Here is a 26,814-nt window from a genome sequence, read left to right as displayed (position 1 = left end):
GGCAGGTCTGGTGAAGCCTTGTAAGATTAGAAGCATGACCTCTATTTGGATTCTTGAAGGACCATCCTCCGAGTGACCAGAGGTGGTAAGCACTCATTCCCGCTATGTCCTTAACATATAAATGTAAGGGGGGAAGACCTAGGATGGCCTCCATTGCACATAATGGTGTGATATCCAGTGCCCCTGTTATTCCTAGACACGCAAGTCTTTGGACATTGTTTAACTTGGTGGTCACAGTTTTACTCTCCAAACCTGGCCACCAGACTAAAGATGCAAGGTGATCATGGGCCGTACAATAGAGATATAGAGCCACTGGACCACCTTAGGTCCTAGGCCCCAAGTCTTTCCGACGGCTCTGCGACAAGCCCACATAATCTTGCGAGCCTTATCCACCTTATAGTCTATATGTTTCTTCCAACTCAGTCTTGTCTCGAGGATTACCCCAAGGTACTTAACTGAGGTTGTCTTAACTAATTTTTTCCCAAATAGGAAAGGCTCTGACAGTCCGTCTAGCCTCCTCCTCCTGGTAAATACTACGAGCTCTGTCTTGCCGGAATTAACCGACAAGTCCGTGTTGTGGCACCATCTTTCCACCCTACATAGGGAGCTCTGTATGAGCTCTGAAACCATACTGGGAAAATTTTTCCACCGCCATCAGGCTAATGTCGTCTGCATAGCCTTCGGCGTGAATTCCTCCAACATTTAACCTGGTAAGTAGTTCATCCACTACCAGACACCATAATGTTGGTGATAATACTCCTCCCTGTGGACACCCCTTGTCTATATTAGCTCTCAACATTACTGCGTTGAGGGTAAACAGAACTTGACGGCCCTGCAGTGAGGCCATAATCCATTTTATGAGCATCCTGCTCACTCCTCTTCTCTCTAGACTAAGTTCTATGGAACCCAAGGATGTGTAGTTCTATATCTAGGAATACCACCATAGCAATTTGTTGCTGATCCAAGGCGCTCTCCAGCCTAGAAACTAGCTGGTGTAGTGCCGTCTCAACCAACTTCCCTGTTGGTATGCATGTTGATGAGGATGCAGGGGACAGTCTCTTAATACTTTCTCCCTGATAGGTTTATCCACCAGTCTTTCCAAAGTCTTAAGATGTTAGACTAATGGATCTATAATCCTTAGGTCTAGTATATGAAGACCTTCCAGGTCTAGGTATATACACTACCATTGCCTGGCGCCACAAGGAGTACACGTACCTCATAGTGAGACAGGCTCTAAAAATTCTGACCAGGTATGGTATAAGGACCGCACCCGCTTTCTGGAGAAGTGCTGGGAAGATCCCATCCATTCCTGGGCTTTTATAAGGGGCAAAAGATTCTAATGCCCACTTCACCCTTCTTGGGGTAACAATCTCTGCAGCTTCCTTCCAGCCACTTCTATCATGTCTGAAGGATCCGCTCGATTCTACTTCACTATTTGTGACTACTGAACCTGGAAAGTGGGCATCAAGCAATAAGCTCAGGGTCTCCCCCTCTCTGGATGTATATCCACCCGAAGGTGACTCCAATGAGCCCAGCCTTCCCTTTCCATCCAAGGTTAGAATTCTATGAAGCCTTGCCGCTTCATGTTGACTCTCGATGGAGTCACGAAACTGTCTCCAAGATTTCTTAGAAGCCTTTTTGACTTCTGACTTGTACTTTCTTTGTGATTCTTTATAAGAATCTAGACTTTCTTGATCCTGAAGTTCCCTGTATTTATTCCAGACCCTTCGTGTGTTTCTCCTCAGGTGTTCAAGATAATTGTTCCACTTGAAGCTTCCTGTTACTCTTTTTGCCTTAACGACTGGGCAGTTTAATTCATAAGAGGTAACTAGTGTTTGTGTGAGAAAGCTCACACTAAGCTCCAGCTCCTCTTTGTTCTTAATTATATTTGAGGGTCCTCTTCCCAGTCCCCTCCTCACGTCCTCCCTAAAAGACGTCCACTTGGTTCGTCTAGGGTTTCTGTAAGATGGGATCTCGAAGGAGCCCTCTATATGAAACACAATGTGTCTATGATCTGACAAGGAAGGCTTCAACGAAACTTTCCTGTATGATTCCCATGGAACCCAGGGTAAGATCTATGATCCCCTCACTCCTATTATTGATGAAGGTAGGGGTATCACCTATGTTCATGATCTTAAGGTCAGTTGTACATAGATATTCTATGAAATGCTAACTCTTCGGTTTGTGTATTTACTTCCCCAAATGCTATGATGAGCATTGGCGTCACAACCTTCTATAAGGTTAAGTCCTTGTTTCCTACAGTATATCACCAGTCTCTTGACTCCTCCGGTGGGGGTGGAGATTCAGAGTCTCCTGGGAAATATGCAGAACAGACAACCAGATCTCTTGGCTGTCTGCCCTCTTCATATCTCCCTAGAACTGCTACAAGGTCTCTAGTAAGAAAGCCCGGTATAGCCCAAGCGTTATGATCCTTAACTAGTATGCATGCTCTAGGCTTCTTCTCTGCCACTCCACTGAATAGAGTGAAGCTTGCACATTTTAGTCCCATGATATGCCCTTGTCTAAGCCAGGGTTCTTGTATCAGGACGACCGAAAACCTGCCTTTCTGGATACTTCTTATAAGTACCCTAGAGACCGCTATACAACGTTGTATGTTTGCTTGTATGAAAGTAATCATTCCTTACTTTCATGCAATACTTTACCTTATGCGGTCTCCAGAATGTGCAGCTCCATCTCCCGCGATGAATCCTGAGGCTTGGCTGGCCCCGGCCCCTGTCCAGGCTCCCGCTCTTTGCCCCTGCTGGTCTCAGTGTTGTCTATGGTGGGGTTGGTCCTCTGCTTGTTGCGTTTGCCCTCCGCCAGGGTGAAGGTAGCAACATGCACCCCGCAGAAGATCTTCTTCCCCACCACTTTTTCCACATCTCTGGGGTCCATGCTGACCACAAGTCGGACATCTCTCTTCTCCTTCTTGCGGCCGTAGACTCTCCAGCTGTTGGGATCTAAGGCATGGTTCTGGCGTGCCATTCTTCCCAAAAGGATGTTGTTGTCCTTTGGTTGTCCTGGTATCCAGACCATGACTTTCTTATAGGAAAGGAGTTTATCCATGCTCACAATTGTGAGCTTGGCTCCTTCCCACGGTTGCATGTCTGTAACAAGACTAGAAAGCCATGCTACAGTCTCGTCGTTCTCTGCGATAATGATGGCTGCACCTCTCGACAAATAGCAATCCAGGAACTGAGGCTTAATGGGCCCCTGCTCCGGAACTCATCGATCAGATTGGTGATAGCCTCCTCCACAGACTTCACCTGTTTCTCAGTTAGCTGCTGGTCAGGATATCCTACAGGCACTATGGCCATCCTGATCCCAGCTTTAGCTATCCTGGCATACTCCACCTTGGGTTTTTTGTGGGCCTGCCGATCTTCTTCTGGGGTTGCCCCCGACAGAAGTCGTTTCCCACTGGCGTCTTGGTGGGTGGTGTCCTCTGTGCCCTAGAAGCAGAGCCCTTTTCAGGGTCCCGCCTCTTGTGCCCATTGGATCCCCCTCCACAGTCGTCACTGTTGTGGCAGTGGAAGGCCTCTCAGCTCCAGGAGTTAAGCCCTTTTTGGCCTGCTCCCGGGCCTTTAAAGCCTTCTTATATCTCCTCTTCTCAGCGCTGGAGCACAGTTTCTTCTTCTGGACCAGAAGATTGCGCACCTCTAGAGTGAGCTCTGTTACTGTCAAGGTCATACTATCCGAGGGTATTTCCGAAGAGTCCCCATCGGTTATTGTTCAACTGGTGTTTCTCTCGGAGGCCCCAGAGGAGGTCTCCGGTTCTCGGGTGGCTACGGTACTCATGTAGGTCCCACGAGTAGCTAAGGAAATATAATGTCCGCCCAGGCAGAGCCCCGCATACCCGGGTAAGGCTACTTACTTCGAGAGGGCGCCAAGTATTTCGAAGGCTCCGTTCAAGACACATCTGCCACGTGTGCCATGCACCCCATCGGCACGGGTCTCGTTAGGTTGGGTGGTGCTTTAGCTTCCTCCTCCTTGTATACCGAATGGTTACCCAATAGGGCTCCATTCGGCATCGCAAGAAAGGAGCTACTAGTCCCCCTCACCACACAGAGGATCTTCAATATTGAAGAGGGTAACCGAGGTTATCTCCCTACAATTGTAGAAGCACACACGAGGGGGTTTTTCTTTGCATATTTACGTAACCAGATTTGTACCATTCTGCAGATTCTGGTGCATAATAAATAGCCAAGTGGCATTTCCACCGGTTTCTCACGAAGGCCTCTGTGATTCAGTTCTTGGCAAATGTATGTGGGACTTTTTGAAAGAAGAGGCCTGTCCTCATGGAACGGGTTCTATGTGTATAGTCTTGCGACTATGATCATGATATAAGTAGTCATTCAAGAATACAGGCTTACTGTTTTTCCTTGCAAATAGTATTGTAGAAACCTGATATAGGTGATATAATCATGCAAAAATATGTCTTATGTTTCTGTGTTTAGCTAACCAATATGCCAATTCAAAGCAAGACTCTCAAGCCATTGAGATGAATTATTTTAAGGGATAATAAGCCAAATATAAAATTAATGAAGTGAAATTCACTTGAAATCATTGTATAAGCTATAATAGAATATTCCAGCCAAAGTAGCCATAAAATGTAAACTATAAATTTATCATTACTTAAGTTTTTGCAGAAATTTGATACTTACAGTATATATCGTCTGATTTGTACTGCTTAAGATATTGTGGGTTTTTTTTCCCTGGGATATTTCCACTTAAAATACACACACAGTTGTCGTCTGTTTCTTGGAAAGATTGATTACTGCATATCTTGTGGTGATATCTATGGACCACCAGCATGTATGGAGTTCGTGCCTGTCCTGGTGTGGTTCATCATTGTCTCCATCATGTAAAATTCTTCCCAGATATCTTCTTGTTTCTTTATTCTCTCGTCTATTGCCTTTTTCCAACTAGAAGTGTAGGACAGATTGTTTCATTCTGAGATCTTCTATCAAGAAGGTCTCCCAGGCAAGCACGTACACCAGCCAGGAGAGAGTGTGTTCAGACGTTCCTAGTGTAACCTTCAAGAAGTGAGCTTTGACACTGTTTAGATTATGAAAGTCTTTCATGCACAGTTTGCCCCAGGTTAGTTCCAATCCGTACATGATAATGGGAATAATCTTTGTGTTGAAGATTGTTATTGCAGTTTTGAGGGATAGCTTAGTTAATTCTTTGATATCATATATGGCTTTCTGTGGCTGTGGTTGCTCTTTTCTTGGTTTGTATCCTGAAAGAATTTGTTCTGGTCTTTAGGGTGAAACCCAGGTATTTGACGTGGTGTACTGTTTGTAGAGGTTCTTGTTTCATGAAATTTTTTCTTTCATGTATCTTACTCCCTGTGTTCAGTTTTCTTCTTGTTTATCTGTAGCTTGTTTTGGTCAGTCCACTTTTCCAAAGCATAGATTGCCTTTTGCAGTTCATTTCTATCCTGGGGTCCCTGTACTAAGTCATCAACATATATATAAATCTTGATCTCTTGATAATTGCGGGTGGCGATGTTAAATAATACGGGACTGAGTGGGGGTCTCCCTGCAGGACTCGATTTGTGTGCGTAATGATTTCTGACGTGAGTATGTTGTCTGAAATCTGCACACTGTTTCTCCTTTAGATATTGTGGATCAGACATGTGAGTTTGTTATTTATCTCAGCTATGGACTCTAGTTTTGTGCAGATGATACTTCTTTTTAATTTTTCAAACACTTTGGAGAAGTTAATGAATGCTGCATGGAATTTTCCTTGAGGGAAGAGGTTTCTGATGGTTTGGATTGTATTTCTTCCCTTTCTGAACCTGAACTGCTCTTTAGGCATGTTATGCTCTATCTCTTCTGTGATCCTTTGTGTGATTATACATGTGAGTATCTTCAAGTGATTGTTTCCCAGGGTGATCCCTCAGTAACAGTAGGGTTATGTGGATCTCCTTTGCCTCTGTACAAAACCTTAATTGTTGAAGTTTCCCATGCTTTAGAAATATAACTTAAAAGCTTTTCAGTCTGTCGAACACACAAGTTCAACATAAATATTACACTATAACATTCATTCTCAACACTTTCTACATTATGCCTGTATGGGATACAGGCAAACTGCTTTCCTGGTTGTGGACATCGCCTGTATGCCATATGGGCGTGATTTTCGTGCGTGTTTATAGGCAGCTGCATGTATCCCATACAGTTCCCGTCCCTTGCTTGGGAATAGTTGTTTATCTAGTGTCCACTGGAGTGCAGCACTTATTTGGAAGTTCAAATTGAAACGATAAAAAAGGCAGATTTTCCTTGCAGTGACCCCTACCATAGCACTCGTGCCGGGTACTGAGCACACCAAATCTGTTGCACTGTCAGCAGTGTTACTGTGCAAACATATCCTCACACCAGCCTTATGATAGTGATATCTTGGATATTTTATCTGGAGAAGCGGGTTCAGAAATACTGTAGATGACTGTGATAAAGACTCTGCTTACGAACCAGATCTCACGTATCAAGTAATAGTTCAGAAAGATTTTTATTTGTTACGTGCCTTTCAAATGCAAGTTTTAAGCTCCATTATTTTACTCTGAATACAAATGATAAAAAATATTCCACTTCTCCAGAAATTTGGTCTTAGTTTTTGTTTAGATGAAGAGACGCAGGCTGACGATTCACCTTTTCCGCGAAAAGAAAGACGGTGGTGCAAGGAGTGCAACGTTGGACTGTGCATTGCCCAATGTTTTCAGGATTACTATACCAAAACAAACTATTCCTAAATTGGTAAATTTTGTATTTCAAATGTAATTGCGTTTATTTATGGCTTAAGTAGCCACAGTAAATGATTCATTTTTATTGTTTAAGCAGGCTTATTGGTATAACTTTAATGTAAAAGATTTTTAGTACATTTTTAATGTTTTTTATAAGACTATTATAATTAAATTACATTAGATATACTTCCCGATCGACATATTCATTTTGGATAGCTGATACCTTCATATGATACAAAAATTGGGTATGTACCAAAATATACAGTACTCATTTTCGCCCAGTGCGTATGCGCACACCTGAGAGTCTGTGTGTTGTTACATCGCCATGATGAATTGTTAGTTGTGTAAAGAACGTTGTGCTCTGTGATTGGAAGTGACAATGGGTCTCGCGATGGAGGAAAAGGAGTTGATAGTGGAGTATTATTTTCGCTCGTACAGAAACGGTTATCAAGGTGGGCCGAGTTTAAAGTTAGTGGCGGAACAATATCGTGAACACTTCAATAAGCCAGCACCTAACAACATAGTTATGCTATCTATTGTTAAAAATTTTCATCATATGGGTAGTGTATTGTGTCAACGCAAGGGAAGGTCCAGTAGGCCAATAACTGTGTCCACAAATGAAAATCATGGACGTGTCCTCAATGAGGTGTTGCAGTCTCTAAAGCGAGTCTTTGGCGAACAGCCCTGAAATTAAACATTAACCCTACATCACTTTGACGATTGTTTGAAGACATAGGTGGATTTCTGTACCGAATACAGGTTGGGCAATGATTGATGGAGCACGATAGGCATGTCAGGGTGGAATATTGTGCACGATTTTTGGCCCTGGTGTACAAGGATCCAGATTTCTTGTTCAACATGTAGTTCTCCGACGAAAGTCACATTCACTTGGACGGTTTTATCAATTGCCAAACAACTTGCTTTCTTGGCTTTGAGAGGCCAGACAATATAGTCCAGAAACTGCTACATAGTGTGCGTGTGACGATTTGGTGTGCAGTGTCAGGAAACGGTGTGCTAGGTCGGTATTTCATAGAGAATGATCATGGTGCACCTCTTACTGTTAACCAGGAATGCTATAGGAACATGGTGATCACGCCATTTATTCAGGATCTAAGAAGGTTTTGTTGTGCCAGAACATGCAGATGAATAGACAGTGGTTCCAACAAGACGGAGCAACCTGCCACACCTCTCGACAGACTATGGCTATGCTGCAAGAAACCTTTCCAGGACGAGTAATTTCCCGCAGGGCTGAGTTCCCCTACCCATCACATTCCCCCGATCTCACACCACCTGACGCTTACATGTGGGGAATGTTAAAGGAGCAATTTTTCAATTGTCCAGATCCACCCAAAACTGTGACTGCATTACGTCAGAAGATCGTCTCGTTCTTCGGGACTATGCAGCAACCTATGTTCCAGAATATGTTGGAAAATCTGCGTGATCGTTATGAACAATGCCTACAGCTCAATGGAGCACATTTTGAACATTTACATTATCATCTGGATAAGTAAGGTAATGACAATAAGACTAACATAATTTCCAGTACTGTATATTTTGGTGCATACTGTACTATGTTTTGCTGTTGTACAATGAGGTATTAAAATTCAGGAAAAAGACCCAGTTCACTGCCAGGGTCCATGTTAAAATGTGGTAGTGTTGAAAGTGTTGACAGAACATCATCAGATTCTATCAAGTCACACCCAGTATTTGGAAATATTTATGTTTATTTCTGTCCCAACACCTAGGAATTTGAAATTTGGAACTCGAAATTTGGCTCGAATCCAACTGGCTGCCAGTCATTATGTCATGCCCCCACCCTGGTCAGGTCAGTGACATGCTACACTTCCCCTTCAGCTGCTTTACTCGTAGTGTTCCCTTAGTATTATCATTGTTGTTGATATCCCTATTATTATTATTTCTTGTATAATAATACTTTTTAAAAAAATGCCAGGGCTCATATGAGATTAAATGGTCTGCCTTTTATACTGGTAATTTTATTATTATTATTATTATTATTATTATTATTATTATTATTATTATTATTATTATTCCTATTTTTACATTTTTTTTAACTAGAGATTTCTTGTAAGATGTTATTTTTAGTGATAAATGATAATCTATAAGATCGTCTCGAGTGGCGAAGACGATGCATAAATTCAAAGAATTTACTACAGAAAATATCCTAACACACATTCCAGACCTTTAAATCAGAGATTACATTCTGCGGGAATCATTAAGCATGAATGCAAAAAGTGTAAATGTTGTCCAGATGTTAATTAAGTAGGGCAAATAGGGGGAATTTTAAAAAAATGTATGGTCATTCAGTTTCATTATCTTTTTTTTTTCTTTCTTTTTTTTTTTGCAATGTAAATTTTGATTGCTTCTTTAATATTCAAAGATTTACTTTTATTTTCAGTATGCACAGATCTATGTTGATGTCAGTAAAATAGTGTGAACTGTCATATATGAGGGCCATCTGCAAAGTAGTACCCGTTAGCGCTGCATGAAGCGCTGACGACTCGGGTAGCCGCTGGGCAAGGTCAGACTGCGTCAGTGGCTTGTCTGCCTGCTCTGTGCGAGGTTGCGTGACTCTAGTATTGCCTGTGTTGTGTTTGTGATAGTTTAAAATGTTTACACAAATTGAGAACCCCGCCAGTTGTGAATTGAGGGCCGTGATTAAATTTCTTAACAACTTTTATTATAATTTGGATCCACCTTATTCAATACATAAAAACTGTTGTTTAGATGAAATTACAATGTATATTTCAATCAGAACTAGTTTCGACGCCCATTTGCTTCATCAGCTGATATAGGTTCTTGGAAAAATTGGCAATCACATAAGTTTATCTACGTCAAATTGAACACAATTTAAAACCATATTAACAAGCTAAAACTGTGTTACGATTATACTGTCTCAAAGTCCATATTTTCTACAAGTCCGAGACTTGCGAGTCATAAATCTTAAATAAAAACATATGCAAACCGGTTTGCTCACTAATAAAATAACGTGGATTTAAAAGAACAACAACTCAAAAAGAAAATAGTCTTGAAGAAACATTAGCTTAATTTATCACACTTCTTAAAACGTGAGATAGAATCGTATTAAAATACTTCAATAAAATCTTCCGAGTCGCTTTAATGGAGCTATCCTAGTGAGGTGGAAACGAGCAATGGGTCCTTTAAGATGTTAACAAGTACAACATTCCCAGTTCAATGCGGACCTGAAATAATAGGAATGTAATAAACTATCACTTAACTGAAGAGGCAATATATAAAATTACGTCTTATAACGTAAACGTTTTTACGCGACTCACGTCAAAAGATCGCTGTCCATGCAAAGCACAATGAAGCCTAGCGAGCAGTGTTGTGATAGTAATCAAGTGTCCAAGGTTGGTCAGGACCGAAGGGGGGAAATAGGGGAAAGTGGGAGGAGCAACTGAGGAGCGGCAACTCGTTGGAGCTCCGGAGGGCGTGGTCGTAAAAAGCAACTAGTAAAGCTATTACGCTTAATATGAAACACTGTCCTATTGACCGGGATATGTATCTGCCTACCGCGGAAAATCTGTTATATTTTATAGCATTAGTATGTTCTGTGTATCTAATTTTAAAACTTCGTCCTGTTTGACCTAGATATGTGCACCCACAGTACTTGTTAACATCTTAAAGGACCGATTGCTCGTTTCCACCTCACTAGGATAGCTCCATTAAAGTGACTCTGAAGATTTTATTGAAGTATTTTAATACGATTCTACGTCACGTTTTAAGAAGTGTGATAAATTAAGCTAATGTTTCTTCAAGACTATTTTATTTTTAAGTTGTTGTTCTTTTAAATCCACGTTATTTTATTAGTGAACAAACCGGTTTGCATATGTTTTTATTTAAGATTTATGACTCCCAAGTCTCGGACTTGTAGAAAATATGGACTTTGAGACAGTATAATTGTAACACAGTTTTAGCTTGTTAATATGGTTTTAAATTGTGTTCAGTTTGACGTAGATAAACTTATGTGATTGCCAATTTTTACAAGAACCTATATCAGCTGATGATGGCGCAAATGGGCGTCGAAACTAGTTCTGATTGAAATATATGTTGTAATTTCATCTAAACAACAGTTTTTATGTAATGAATAAGGTGGATCCAAATTATAATAAAAGTTATAATCTTAGTTCAATACGGACAAACAATGAAATTTATTAATAAAACTAAATTTCTTAATGCACGAAACGTTCGACCTTGTGATATTCATCGCCAATCAACGGAGGTGTATGGAGACAATGTGATGGATGAGTCATCTGTTTGGTACTGGTGTCGCAACTTCAACCTGGGGAGGGGAATACACACAACGAGGAGCGTTCAGTCAGACCATCTGTCATTACAGACCAACTGCTGAGCGCAGTGGACGAATGCGTGAGGAACGATCAGCGCGTCACAGTTGATGAACTCTGTGAACATTTTCCTAATGTGTCTCGAACAATTGTTCATGAAATTGTCAAAGACCATCTACATTATTAAAAAATCTGTGCAAGGTGGGCCTCGCATGCTTACAGAGGAGCACAAAACCAAGCGTATGGCTGCAGCATTGACATTTCTGGAACGTTATTCCAATGAAGGAGACTCTTTCCTGACTCGCATCATTACTGGGGACAAAACATGGGTTTGTTATGCATCACCTGAGAGTAAACAACAGTCAATGGAGTGGCATCATGCTCATTCACCAACCAAACCAAAAAAATTCAAGACAGTTCTGTCCACCAGGAAACTCATGGCAACTGTTTTCTGGGATTGCCGAGGTGTACTGCTCATTGATTTTATGGCCCGTGGAGACACAGTTAATGCTAATGCATATTGTGAAACATTAAAGAAATTACGGCGGGCAGTACAAAATCGACGGCGAGGTCTATTGTCTACAGGCGTCATTCTCCTTCATGACAATGCCAGGTCTCATGCAGCTGCGATAACACAACAACTTTTGCAGCAATTCAAGTGGGAAACCTTTGACCATCCCCCATAAACCCCGTTTTTGGTCCCTTCGGATTTTCATCTCTTTACAAAGCTTAAAGACTTTCTGGTGAGAAAAAGATTTGACAACTATGTTAAACTTAAACGAGCCGTGACTACGTATCTCAATATGCTGGCGGCGGAGGACTATCACGCTGGAATACAAAAACTCGTCCGACGTTATGACAAATGCCTAAATTTGCTTGGAGATTATGTGGAGAAGTAGTGTAAAGTATGCTCTTTCCGATAAAAATGTGTATATTTGTTAATGTTTACTCCTGTGTCTTTATTGCACAAACGGGTACCACTTTCCGGATGGCCTTCGTATATGCTCTCCAAAGCATGAATGGCATCTGTATCTAATCATGTTTTATACCAGTAATTTATTGTTATTTTTCATTTTTCATCAGAGACTTTACTACAGATAAGAATATCCTCACCCACTTCCTGGATCTTTAAGACAGAGATTACCTCGTGTGGGATTCGTTAAGCACTAATGCCAAAAAAGAAGTTAATGTTGTCCAGATATTAATTAAGTAGGGCACATGGAGAAGGGGGGGAGTTAATAAAAATGTATGGTCATTCAGGTTTTTTTTTATTATTTATTTTTTTTATTTTTATTATTGCTTCTCTAACCCTTTGCCATTCCCCATTTAAAGGCAGATGCCCGACGGTAATTATCGAATTTTCTGGTATAGTCCCTTAAATCCCAATAGGCACAGAAGAAAACTAGAAACCAAAAATGTAAAGATATAAATGTAGTTTTTTTTGCTTTACGTTCCTAATGATCAGTGCAATTATGTAGCGCATACCTATCTATGAAATGTCACTGTAATATTTGTCCCAAATGGAACATAATAATTCCTTTTACACAAATGAAGTGAAAAATCTGTGGTAAATTAAGAAATACCGTCTTTACTAGAGAAATATCTAGAGAAACATGTATACGTACTTACGGGCTGTAGACAGGACTCCCTTTTGTTGCATTCCGCTGCTCATGCCATCTTTTGTTTCTTTCTTGAGGTCCAGGGCTAGCACCGATGAATGGGAGTGCTGAAAATGAAAACCTACAACCTGTTTTCCAGTCTTTGACCGGGTCAGGGATGTAATGAATGGATCAGATATAGGCTGTTATTACGATGGAGTCGCCACTCCCAAAGTGATTTATATTGATGAATGATAGATGCTATGAAGTGAGAATGGAGAGTGTTGCTGGAATGAAAGGTGACAGGGAAAACCGGAGTACAAGGAGAAAAACCTGTCCCGCCTCCGCTTTGTCCAGCACAAATCTCACATGGAGTGACCAGGATTTGAACCACGGTATCCAGTGGTGAGAGGCCGACGCGCTGCCGTCTGAGCCACGGAGGCTTCTGAATGGGAGTGCTATTTCTGTGAATTCTCATTATCTTTGTCCATATGACTAGCGTGGCCAGTTCAAACAGCAAAATAGCATGATCTCTGGACCAATAAATAGGTATATTACATTTTTGTTGAAAGGAAAATAGCATGATCCCTGGACCAATAAATGTATCATTTAATGAATGAGTTAGGGCCCAAAACGAATGAGCAACATGAAGAAAATGACACGTAATTAATGCAGACAACTTCAGTGAGCAAAGACATCACACACGAAAGTGTTAGACAAACAAAACACGTCTTGATTTATCAGTTTCATTTTCTGTATTGACAGTCATCGTATGTTATAGACAAGAAAGTTTCCACCTTTTCAATACAAATTTATTTATATAAAAATTCGATCTGCAGTACCGGTTTCAACCTTTTTACGTATGGTCATCCTCAGCTGTACACTATTACCTTCACATAAGTCCTGCTTACATTTGAATGTTGTTTGTTTGCATCTCCCAGAAGCTGCCCTATTCTTCATTTTTAAACACAAAACACACACTTTGGCATGACCAGGTATCTTCACAAGAAAAGATGGACAGCCGATGGGTTAACTTATTTTCCTGCCCGAACATTTGTGAGACGTGAAGTTCTCGATCGGCTGTTTTACCAAGTTGTGCCAGAAGTTCAGCTGTCTGTTTCCATGAGCTATGAGAGCTGGTCAGTTACTCATATCATAAAGAATGAAACTGTTCACAATGCAATGAAAAATAAATTTCCACAATTTGTTAGATGATTGCCCAACCCCGTTGTATTCTCTTTTCTGATCACTGATGTCCACGCCACCCATAAATTTTGTATAATTTATAACAGCCCAAGGACATCCATTTCTATTTCTTCATTGCCTTTACTGTTTTTTTCGTTTCACTGTACCATCATTCACAGAATCCGAATTTGTTGACAGTATAAGAACAGTACATTTATCTTGTTTTATCTTGTCAGACTGTAGGTGTTACACCCTTGTTTTGCATTTTCCTACATTCTCCCCGCTTGAGTTTCAGTTGTGCATGTTTCGTAAACTGATCAGGCCAACCCTTTTTATTTACCCTCGTCTCACAACTAATAGGTGTTATGGGTTAGCAATAATTTCATCAGTTTTACAGAACTGAAAAGTTATCAAAGTAAGCGTGCTGTCACTTTCTCCAGTATGACTCTGTCAGGTGTAAAACCACCTGCTCTCCTAATAATAAATTCTGGTCCCGCATTTCTTTCTTCCACTTGTAAATCTCACATTTCAGAAGGTAGGCATTTCTACTGTGAGCAATACCCCATGCTTTGATACCCCATTTGGTGGCTTTCCCTAGGAGGTTTCAAGATAAATCTTCCCTTGAAACCTATCATAGCATCTACTGAGAGTTCCCGGCCTGGTGCGTACAAAATGCCGAATTTTTCGATAAGTTGCCGAGCTGGGGCCTGTTCCACGAATGAACTTTGCAACTTTTCAGCTTTGCACTTTTCAAAGTCTTCCTGTTCCACCATGATCTAGGTTTTACTTTTCAATTTTTTCGCAAAGTGAAAAGTCTTTTGCAAATGAGTGATCCGATCAAGTTTATTCCATGGGCAAACTGTATAATACTCCATGATTTTAATGCTTTATATTTTGCGACAAACTTGACAGTATAATTGTGGTAACGGCGGTTTTAAAATTTTAATCATGGGAAAGAGAGCTGATTACAAGAAGCTAGCTGTACTAGAAGTTGTCAAGGAAAAATGATTAATAATAATAATGTTATTTGTTTTACGTCCCACTAACTACTCTTTTACGGTTTTCGGAGACGCTGAGGTGCCGGAATTTAGTCCCACAGGAGTTCTTTTACGTGCCCGTAAATCTACCGACACGAGGCTGATGTATTTGAGCACCTTCAAATACCACCGGAGTGAGCCAGGATCGAACCTGCCAAGTTGGGGTCAGAAGGCCAGCGCCTCAACCGTCTGAGCTACTCAGCCCGGCAAGGAGAAATGAGACATCCTTGTTGGCAACTTTAAAAAATAACCTCTCAAATGATGACAAACATCAATATTAATGAGAGTACCATCAACACATCCACACACAGAAGGAAATTCAGCACTCATTAGAAATTCCGTCGCTATATTATGTGGATTATCAGGCCAATCAACGTACGTCAAAGTTTATCCATTTGGCCTCGTGTGGGAAAGGTTTTTTCCTTACTTCTTGCGTGATGGTAATGTGATTGCGGGATAGATGGATTGGTCTTTTCTTCAGTTTTCGTTCTATTATGCTGTGGACTGAATCGCATTACATTTACGTGTGCCCCCTTCCTTGAAACTTGTGCATGATTGTCTGCCCGTTTTTGAGGCATGGTCTAGCAAGGCATTTGCTAAAAATACTGTTCCTGTTTTGATATGTGATCAATAATCATAGTTGCAAACACTGATGCTGGCAAATCGGTATTGATTTTGCAGAACCAAGACTGTGAAGTTATGGCATGTTAAATTGGTTTTATAATAGAAAGCACTAGCCTGAATACGTGGTGCACTCTTTATGAGCTGTAGGTCTGTCATTCTTCCCATTCTTCACCAAGACTTCATCTGAAGCATACATTTCTGCTGAACTTTTATTCACCCAATCTCCCACAGAACATTCTCCTAACTCCAGCATAGAGAGGAACATCTTCTTGCAGACAGGTTCCTGAGTACCGTTCTTTAATTTCAAATAATAAAGGACCATAAGACCTATCTGTGTTGGTGTGACGTAAAGCAACTTGTAAAAAAAAAAAAATAAGGAATGTAACACTTCTCTGAGATTCTTCTTCAGATATGTATTGCTGCTTTGGTACTAATTTCGTAACATTTTTGCAACAAATACCTTTTGCTGCTCCCATGACAATATTGACGAAAATTCTTGAAATACATAATTTTGCTCCTCCTCAGAAATGTCATCACATTTTCGTTCTGCATATTTCCAACATGATTCAGAGTTGCATCTATCTCTTAATTGTCTTTCATTTCTGGGTTGGTCCTGTAAAACTTAATTCTGTTTAGTCCTATAACATATGTATCAGTCCCCTTCCGTACATAGCCTTTTATTTAAATTTCTACTCCGGCACTTACTATTAGCCCTCTTTTGCTTTAAAGAAGTATCATGTGGGGAAGGATGAAATTCTGTATCAGAAGGCATATGTGAAGCATCTGGATTAACTATTACGATAGAAATGTTGGTGTCTGTAGCAGAATTTTGTTCTTTCCTAAGTTTTTCCAATTCCATGGGTGCCCCTGCAATATCAGCAGCTAAAGGGAAATGAGCAGTAATGCTAGAATTATTGCAATTATTTACAGTTTATTCTGGAACACTATCACTTCATTCATTTTGTTAGAGGAATCTAGTATTGGTATGTCATTCATATGAACAGCTCCCCATCATCTGCTTCCAGGACATATAAACATGATCCGGATATGATATTGTATTATTGCTACCAGCCAAACCATCATTTGTAATAGGCAAACAAACTGGTAATTTCTCGGGGTCTTCAAGCATATTACACTGTGCTTGATTTGTAGGCCTACAGTTTTCAGGAATTCATATAGGTGCACAGTGAGTCATTATTATGATCTAACCTTAATTGATTGCCATTCATTTCCTCTACAGATTTGTTTTTACACTCGGCTAGCACCATTTCTATCATACGTTTAGCTCTAAACACTATTTTATTCCTTAAAAAGAACAGAAAAGTGCCAAATTGTAACAGATATGAAAGTAAGGCTTCAAAAAGAAGAGAGAGAAAAATAAAGAATGCCTGTAAACATTCTCGCTCATTTGAGGTTATGCTCATAATAGTCGTATTTACATGGATGGGTGAAATGGGCATACTACTTATAACTACAAGAAAATTAAGAAATAAAGCTCCTACCAGTATCTCACAATATTTTCGCACAGATTAACACAGTTTATCCTGCAGCTTGAGGCACACATTTCACACGTGATCACAATAAACAGCTTACTACAAAATATCTACATAAACAAATAAAATGGCTACCTGCAATTTGTGATAACCCTCACATCTGTGGGATACAACATTATGCCATTGTGGCTGCATATAAGATTATGCTGAAAGCAAAATGTCATAACCCTAACGGCATGGGATACGACATTTTGTCACTCATTGAAAACATCTTGGCTTTCTTTTATTGTGAGAAATAAGTTAAGTGTCAGCAATACGTGGTTCAGGAAGAAGAATAGTAGAAAGATTACATTTTGTTTTCCATGAAAATAAAATAGAAATATTTATTGGGGGCATATGCCATTTTTACTGAAGGTGGAAACATAACCCAGAAGCCTGAAAATGGCAAAATGTCAATTTCGCTTAAATTGAGGGTTATGATATACTGCCGTTTCATGGATGATAAGCTAAAGAATGGAGTTCTTACACGAGTGTGTAGATAAAGTAGACTTCATGTGATGGATTAATAAAGATACAGTTAAGGACAAAGAATGGAGTAAAGGATTTCACCCCAGACTGGATGCAAAGAAGATGATAGTATAAATTTCTGGAGACAATGGAGAGAGAAATAAAGGATTTTTAAGTGTCTGTTATGAGAGACTTAAATGCAAGGGTGAAATGTAACAGAAAAAGAATGGAAGAAATAATTGGATCTTTTGGATATAGAAAGAGGAATGAAGAGTGGAGAGAAATTGGTAGATATTTGTGTGAGAAATAACTATGGGCAGTATGTGGTTCAAGAATAGCAGAAAGACTACAAGATATGAATGGGGAAACAGCAGGACACTAATTATTATTTCTGGTGGAAAGAGCAGATTTATAGATGGTTGTTAGATGTAACAGCCTTGCCAGAAATAGCCTTTGATGAAGACCATAGGGTAGTGGTAGCAAAAAATTAAAGTAGGAAAAAGGTAGTGAAAATTAAAGAAATAAGAGAAAAGGAAAACAGTATGGAAATAAAAAGATGTAGAAGTAAAAGATAAATTCCAAAATTAATTTAAAACAACACACATACACAGAACAGGTGGAGAGTGTGGAAGTGGAGTGAGATATGTTCAAGAAGGCATTTGTAAGCTGTGTAGAGAGTGCTTGTGGCAGAATAGCTGAAAGAGTGAAAGATAGAGAGACCCTTTGGTGGAATGAGATGGTAAAGGAGGCAGTGAGAAATAAGAAAGCAATGCAAGTATGGAATAGAGATAAGATGGAAGAATGTAGAAGAAAATATCAGGAAATGGAAAGAAGGTGCAAGAAAGTAGTTAAATGAAGAAAAGAAGGAAAGTTGGAAAGATTTATACAAAAGTTGGAAAAGGAAGTGTATAGCAGTAAAAGGATGCTACGTGGACTTGTAAAGAAGGAACAGGAAAGAAAGGATCTACAGAAGGAATTTAAAAGGGAAAATAAAGGAAGAGATAATAATGCAACCAGAGGAGGTAAGAAAAAGATGAAAGGAGTATTTTAATGAACTCTTGAACATGAGAAGATGTGTACACAATATGATAGAGGTTGGGTGTGAGAAGACAGAATCTAAAAGTGAATCACAATGAAAGAGGTGAAAACAGCTCTCACAGGAATGAAAGTAGGATTGGGTGAATGGTGTGTGTGTGTGGAAATAGTTGCAGGCGCCCATTGATCTACAGGGTGGCGCACAAATAGTTGACACATTTGAAAAGCAAATATAAAATGCAACTTATTTACTATGTTGTTCAAATTTCGCACGCACCTTCCCTGTTTCATGGAAATAACTGTAGAACTGACAACTGCTGCTTTGGCTCCAAATGCCTGCATTCTGGTGAATTTTCTGCCATGGCCATTCACGGCCGACTCTGCGTTCTGCAGCACACCAAAACAGTTATATTTCATTGCGAATCAAAAGTGTTACGGCGACACAAAGGAAATTTCGAGCTGTATGTCAGACTAGGTGGGCACCAGCAAGGAACACCATCCTTAGCTTATACAAAAAATTTCAAGAAGATGGCAGTGTGAAGGAAGAAAAGCGACTGTGTTCACCTGCAGTTCGGTCTCCTGAAAACATTGCTGCGCTGAGGGTTGCCATGCAGCGCAGCCCACACTAGTCAACATGGGGAGCTTCAAGAGAAAGTGGAATGTCGTGCCGTTCAGTTCAAAGAACGTTACGCGGTGACCTTCTTTCGTACCCGTACAAAATGACTGTACTACACAAGCTAACAGATCTTCACAGGCAGAAGAGATTGCAGTACGCCTTATGGACTCAAGATAAAGATGAAGTTCTGTTTAACACTTGGTTCTCTGATGAAGCCTATTTTCATCTCAACGGGGCAGTTAATAAACAAAATGTGCATTTTTGGGCTACAGAAATGCCAGACATTATTAATCAAAAACCATGTATGGGTAAAAAGTGAGTGTGTGCGTAGCTCTGTCAAGTCATGCGTTAAATTGACCATTTTTTTTTTTCAATCAGACAGTTAATGCACAGCGATACAAAGACATGCTGGAGAATAGCTTCATGCCTCAACTTCTTGCTACGGAACTCCCTATCATATGCAGGGTAGTATTTGGTGATCGTGTAATTTCTCATGTTACCCACAGTACAACAATAATGGCAGATTCTTCTGTCCTCCTTTAAGCCCAAATTTAAATCCTTGTAATTTATTTCTATGGGGCTATTTGAAAGAAAAACTCTTCACTTCGAGACCTCAAGGCCGCATGAAAATGTGTGCTCAGATTGTGCAGCTCTGCAGTGAAATTCGTGAAGACCTGTGCCGCAAAGTCGTCAGAAACATGCGTACTCGTCTTGAAAAGGTTGTCTGCCATAGTGGAGGTCACATTCAACATGTGATATAGTGAAATGTATTTCCAGGGTCCAAGCTACCTATGTCTAAAATTTCATTAGGGTTCTGTGAAAAATAAAGTTGTTATTCTAAAAGTAAATGTGTCAGCTATTCGTGTGCCATCCTGTACAATGGCTGTATAGGATATTTATATGCATTTGGAAAGAAAAATCAGTACTAAATGACTGAGTAAAGGAGTACTAATACCTATATTGAAGGAGGACAAGAAGGTATATGATACAGAAATTATCGAGGAAACTCTCACTTAACTTGGGTAGGAAAAATATATGAAAGGGTACTAGGAAGGAGAATTAGAAGGAAGGTGGAATGGCACTTTCATGAAGTGGCACGAGGCTTTCAAAATGGAAGATCAATACCAGACCCCATATTCAGTATGAACCAGTTAATGGAATATGGAATAGATTTGGTGATGAGATTCATTGATTAAGAAAAGGCTATCTAGACCAAAGACCAAATAATGCAACAAAAAGAGTTTGATTAAGAAATTGTAGAATATGTGCAAGCAATGTAGAAAAGTTTTTGCATCAGTGTCCAGGCATATGTGGGGAGGACAGAGTGGTTTTGGGATGAAACTGGACTATGACAAGGCAGTGTGCTGTCACCACTGTTCTTCATAATGGTTATTGACAAAATTGTGAAGGAGAAAAAAAAGTAAAATATGGGGAGAGGGAGCTGAAAGTAATGCTGTTTGCAGATGATATTGTGGTGTGGGGAGCAGAGAGGAAGTACAGGGGCAACTCGACATATTGAGTAAGATTATTAAAAGTTATGGAATGAAAATCAATGTGAAATTAGTAAGACAGTAGTGTTGACTATACAGGTGACAGGAAAGGAAAATAAATTGAGGCCTTGGGAGTAAATAAGGGTACGAGACATGCAACATGTTTTGAGAAATGGAGAGAAGAAATTCCTTCATCAAACAAGGGCAATAAACACGTTTTTACAACATTTGGGGTTTTTAAAACTTGCCTATTTCAGTATAAGAATTTTAACATTATTTCTTATCTCAAAAAAATCACTAAATAAATTAATGTCCATGTGTACTTTCATTATTTGTCATAAATGAATGCGCTTAACACTGTTTACATCTGTAAATGCTAATGATTTGCAAAATGTTTTAGTCTTCATTATTGCCATCATCTTGATTATATTATTTCTGTCGACAATCACTGTTAGAAACTGGCTGATGGTGCTAGAAAACTAAAATACTATAAGTCACATTTACACCATTCAGATTTTTTTAATTCAAGAAAAGTATATCCATATGGAATGTGTGACAGGTATAGTCACTTTTTGTACTCATTCTGCCCATAATGATATTAAAACATAGGTTTAAAAGTTAAATTACATTTAACCTAATTAAACACTTATGGTTAAGTTCCCATTGCTTGTGTATAGCAAGCAAACAATGTAATGTACAGCACTTAACATTATTTATGTGAATAAGTTATAGATAATTTTACCTGATAATTTCCCCTTTCAAATGTGTCAACTTTGTCAGAAGCATAGTCTGGATCTTTAAGAAAGGTTTTTTTAAAACAATATTTTGCTTTACGTCACTCCAACACAGATCTTATGGCGACAATAGGATATGAAAGGCCTAGGAATGGGAAGGAAGTGGCCATGGCCTTAATTAATGTACAGATTCAGCATTTGCCTTGTGTGAAAATGGGAAACCACAGAAAACCATCTTCGGGCTGCCGACAATGGGGTTTGAACCCACTATCTCCCTGGATGCCATCTCACAGCTGTGCGCCCCTATCCGCACGGCCAACTCCCCTGGTCTTTAAGAAAGTGATGGTGATGATGATGATGATGATGCTTGTTGTTTAAAGGGGCCTAACTTTAAGAAAGTCATCAGTATCAATATCTTCCACAGATTCTTCTAAAAAGTCCATTAAATACACACCTTGCACATAAGAATCATACACTCGACTGCTACCATCAGCCATTTTGCTATCCTTTGCAACTGTTTACATGTCAAAAGCAAGTCGCCTGCAGATGAGTTCAAATATTTGAAACTGCTTAGTGCTGCCATCTGCTGAGCATCAATTAACTTCTAATTTTAATATAGAAAGTTCTTTACCGTTATTTACATGCATTAATTCAACTTTTGTGGAAACGTCCCTTACCGTTATTTAATCACAAGTTCCTCCATTAAAAAATAAAGGGACAAAACTATGAAATTTTGGACAGTATTGGAAGTGAACTGATGCTGATCAGTAAAAATATTCAACTGGGAAATGAATTCTACCAGAGGAAGATGGAATGGTGCTATAAATATTGCAACCCAGCGGGAGCTGGGTGATGGAAGTGGATTATTATTATTATTATTATTATTATTATTATTATTATTATTATTATTATTATTATTGTTGTTGTAATTAAATAACTGGTATCAGAGATGATGATGTACTGTATAGAGTAATAAATAAATTGTAGGATTTTGAGTGGCTGCAAAAAGACTTTGACAATATTGTGGGATGGACAGCAGACAATGGCATGACGGTAAACTGGGTGAAAAGTCAGGTAGTGAGTTTGACCGAGGGGAGAAGTCCACTCAATTTTAATTAACGTGCTGATGGGGGGAAAATTACCTCAGGGGATCACCCAGGTGTTAATATAAGGATAATCAATCAATCAATCAATCAATCAATACTGATCTGCATTTAGGGCAGTCGCCCAGGTGGCAGATTCCCTATCTGTTGCTTTCCTAGCCTTTTCCGAAATGATTTCAAAGAAATTGGAAATTTATTGAACATCTCCCTTGGTAAGTTATTCCAATCCCTAACTCCCCTTCCTATAAATGAATATTTGCCCCAGTTTGTCCTCTTGAATTCCAACTTTATCTTCATATTGTGATCTTTCCTACTTTTATAGACGCCATTCAAACTTATTCGTCTACTAATGTCATTCCACGCCATCTCTCCGCTGACAGCTCGGAACATACCACTTAGTCGAGCAGCTCGTCTTCTTTCTCTCAATTCTTCCCAACCCAAACATTGCAACATTTTTGTAACACTACTCTTTTGTCGGAAATCACCCAGAACAAATCGAGCTGCTTTTCTTTGGATTTTTTCCAGTTCTTGAATCAGGTAATCCTGGTGAGGGTCCCATACACTGGAACCATACTCTAGTTGGGGTCTTACCAGAGACTTATATGCACTCTCCTTTACATCCTTACTAGATCATCATTGGAGTATTCGCATAAATGGAATTGTTGATAAAGGTTACGGATTTTCTCATATGGTTACGAGGGTATTTAGGGGTCACAGTAAGGATGTAAAGGAGAGAACATATACAGTAAGTCACTGTTAAGACCACAATTAGAATATGGGACCTTCACCAGGATTACTTGATTCGAGAACCGGAAAATATCCAGAGAAAAGCAGCACTATTTGCTGTGGGGTGATTTCCAACAAATGAGCAGTGTTACAAAAATGTTGCAAACTTTTGGCTTGGAAAACCTGGGGGTAAGGAGACAAGCTGCTCAACTAAACAGTATGTTTGAAGCTCTCAATGGAGAGATGATACGGGATAACATTAATTGACGAATAAACTTCATTGGAGTTTCTAATTTAGAGATGATCACAACATGAAGATAAAGTTGGAATTCAAAAGGGCATATTGGGTCAAATATTTATTTATAGAAAGAAGGAATTTGGAATAGGAATAATTTACCAAGAGAAATGTTTGATAAATTTCCAACTTCTTTGATATAATGTAAGAAAATTCTATGAAAACAAGCGATAGGGAATCTGCCACCTGGGCGACTGCCCAAAATGCAGATCAGTGGTGGTTGATTGATTCTGAATTGGTTTCACTTCACCACTGATCTGCATTTAGGGCTTTGTAAACATTGTAATTGACCAGAGTGGAGAGCTCTACCAATGACTGAAGCATTGTATCTTCCATTATCCACTTCTTCCAACTGTACGTACTACTTTTGATATAATATGGTTTTCCTATGCTACAAGGCGAAATATCTACAAACGCATCAACATCTAGAAAAAGTCAATTAACTTTGTTGCTGTTTGGGACATATGGTATGTTTTAAAGTATTTCTAATGTAACTGTTGCATAAAGGTGAAAATTTATTAATGAAGTAACCAGCCCCATAAACCATCTTTTAATTTGCCAAGAAATGTTAAATGAACAAAAGTTGTATATTTAATCCAAGGCTGTTAAAATAGTTTGTAATGTACATGAATTTTTAACAATTAATTTTTTATCAGATAGAATTTATAACATTCAAGGCACTCACATCTTATGAATGTAATGATAGATGTTTGTTGTAATAGTGTATGTTGAATTGATATGTTATACTAACAGGAGGGAGCATGTATTACGGAGCAGAATGAGAAAGATGTAGTGCATGTTTGGGTGAAACCTGAACCAGAATCAGAAGATACATCCGAAAATAGCAAAGACGAGGAAGATGACTATTCAAATCCAGAACCTGAAACTGTAGATGTAAAGAATGATCCTGAAAGAGATGAAGAAAATGAGGTGAGTCTAGAAAGTAAAGTGTCCTAAGGAACAATGTTCATTAACTAAAGAAAAACACCTGTTGATATTATGAATTTGCATTATTTGAATCTATAGAAACCATTTAATGATTGTTATCAATTTGGCTAACTGTTGAAGAGAAGCTCATTTGTTCTGGGAAAGTTACTTCAATGTTTTGTAAAAACATTGTTAAGATTTCTGTTTTCTTGCCCTTGCCATTATTCAGGTAGGTTGACATTGCTTTTTGCTACTTCCATACCTGTAAATTTCTAATAGTCAGTTTTTCCTTAGCTTACAGACTTTGAAGGCCATTACAAGAAATGTGGTTGAAGTCATCTTTTGTCAGTAACCTTGGCATTAAGTGAATTAGTGTGTTCAGATCTGTGCCTGAAAACTTATCACCATTAGTGGGATAAAAATTAATTGACCCAGGCTCTGTATTGTCCAAAACCAATCCTTTTTAAATGTCTATCTTAAGTTTTCACAACAATAATTAACACCAAATCAAAAGTACAGAATATCTCTGAATCCAAGACAACCTCCACTTTTTCCTTTACATACATACATACATCATCATTATAGACCGTTATGCCTTTCAACGTTCAGTCTGCAATCCTCTGTGAATTTACTAAACGTCGCCACAATCCTCGATTTGCAACTAGTGTTGTGGCCTCATTTAGTTCTTTCTTTACCTCTCATATTTAAATTGTTAGAAACTGTGTCTAACCATCGTTGCCTTGATCTACTTCTACTTCTCTTACCCTCCATAGTAGAGTCCATTATTCTCCTAGGTAACCTATCCTCCTCCTCCATCCGCTTCACATGACCCCACCACCGAAGCCGGTTTATGCGTACAGCTTCATCCATCAAGTTCATTCCTAAATTAGCTGTTATCCCCTCATTCCGAGTACCCTCCTGCCATTGTTCCCACCTGTTTGTACCAGCAATTATTCTTGCTACTTTCACGTTTGTTACTTCTAACTTATGAATAAGATATCCTGAGTCCACCCAGCTTTCGCCCCCGTAAAGCAAAGTTGATCTGAAAACAGCCCGATGTAAAGATAGTTTCGTCTGGGAGCTGACTTCCTTCTTACAGAATACTGTTGATCGCAACTGCGAGCTCACTGCATTAGCTTTACGACACCTTGATTCAATCTCGCTTACTATATTACCATCCTGGGAGAACACATAACCTAAATACTTGAAATTATCGACCTGTTCTAGCTTTGTATCACTAATCTGACATTCAGTTCTGTTGAATTTCTTACCTACTGACATCAATTTAGTCTTTGAGTGGCTAGTTTTCATACCATACTCATTGCACCTATTTTCAAGTTCCAAGATATTAGACTGCAGGCTTTCAGCGCAATCTGCCATTAAGACCAAGTCGTCAGCATAGGCCAGACTGCTTACTACATTTCCACCTAACTAACTCCCTCCCTGCCATTTTATACCTTTCAGCAGATGATCATGTAAACTACGAACAGCAAAGGTGAAAGATTACAGCCTTGTCTAACCCCTGTAAGTACCCTGAACCAAGAACTCATTCTACCATCAATTCTCACCGAAGCCCAATTGTCAACATAAATGACTTTGATTAATTTTAATAATCTACCTTTAATTCCATAGTCCCCCAGTATAGCGAACATCTTTTCCCTCGGTAACCTGTCATATGCTTTCTCTAGATCTACGAAACATAAACACAACTGCCTATTCCTCTTGTAGCATTTTTCAATTACCTGGCGCATACTAAAAATCTGATCCTGACAGCCTCTCTGTGGTCTGAAACCACACTGGTTTTCATTCAACTTCCTCTCAACGACTGATCGCACCCTCCCTTCCAAGATGCCAGTGAATACGTTGCCTGGTATACTAATCAATGATATACCTCGATAGTTGTTGCAATCCTTCCTGTTCCCTTGCTTATAGATAGGTGCAATTACTGCTTTTGTCCAATCTGAAGGTACCTTACCAACACTCCATGCTAATCTTACTACTCTATGAAGCCATTTCATCCCTGCCTTCCCACTATACTTCACCATTTCAGGTCTAATTTCATCTATTCCTGCTGCTTTATGACAATGGAGTTTATTTACCATCCTTTCTACTTCCTCAAGCGTAATTTCACCAACAACATTTTCCTCCTCCTCATGAGCTTGGCTGTTCGCAGCACCAGCAGGATGATTTCCTTTTACATCGAGAAGATGTTCAAAATATTCCCTCCACCTCTCCAGTGATTCCCTGGGATCTATTATGAGTTCACCTGAATTACTCAAAACACTGTTCATTTCCTTTTTCCCTCCCTTCCTAAGATTCTTTATTACTGTCCAGAAAGGTTTCCCTGCTGCTTGACCCAGCCTTTCCAGGTTATTACTAA

General features: G+C 39.4%; 1 protein-coding gene across 3 annotated transcripts in view; it reads left to right on the top strand.

The window, feature by feature from the left end:
* Positions 1–26,814, top strand: part of LOC136856732 (serpin B4-like) — a 304,832-nt gene that overhangs the window by 27,105 nt on the left and 250,913 nt on the right. For all 3 annotated transcript variants that reach the window (XM_068231104.1, XM_068231103.1, XM_068231102.1), the window contains one exon: positions 24,261–24,437. In XM_068231104.1, coding sequence (XP_068087205.1) covers positions 24,261–24,437 — 177 coding nt within the window. The remainder of the gene's footprint in view (positions 1–24,260; positions 24,438–26,814) is intronic.

This window comes from Anabrus simplex, chromosome 1, assembly GCF_040414725.1.
Source record: "Anabrus simplex isolate iqAnaSimp1 chromosome 1, ASM4041472v1, whole genome shotgun sequence".
Taxonomy (NCBI): Eukaryota; Metazoa; Arthropoda; class Insecta; order Orthoptera; family Tettigoniidae; genus Anabrus; species Anabrus simplex.
This window is presented reverse-complemented; position numbering and strand designations above follow the sequence as displayed.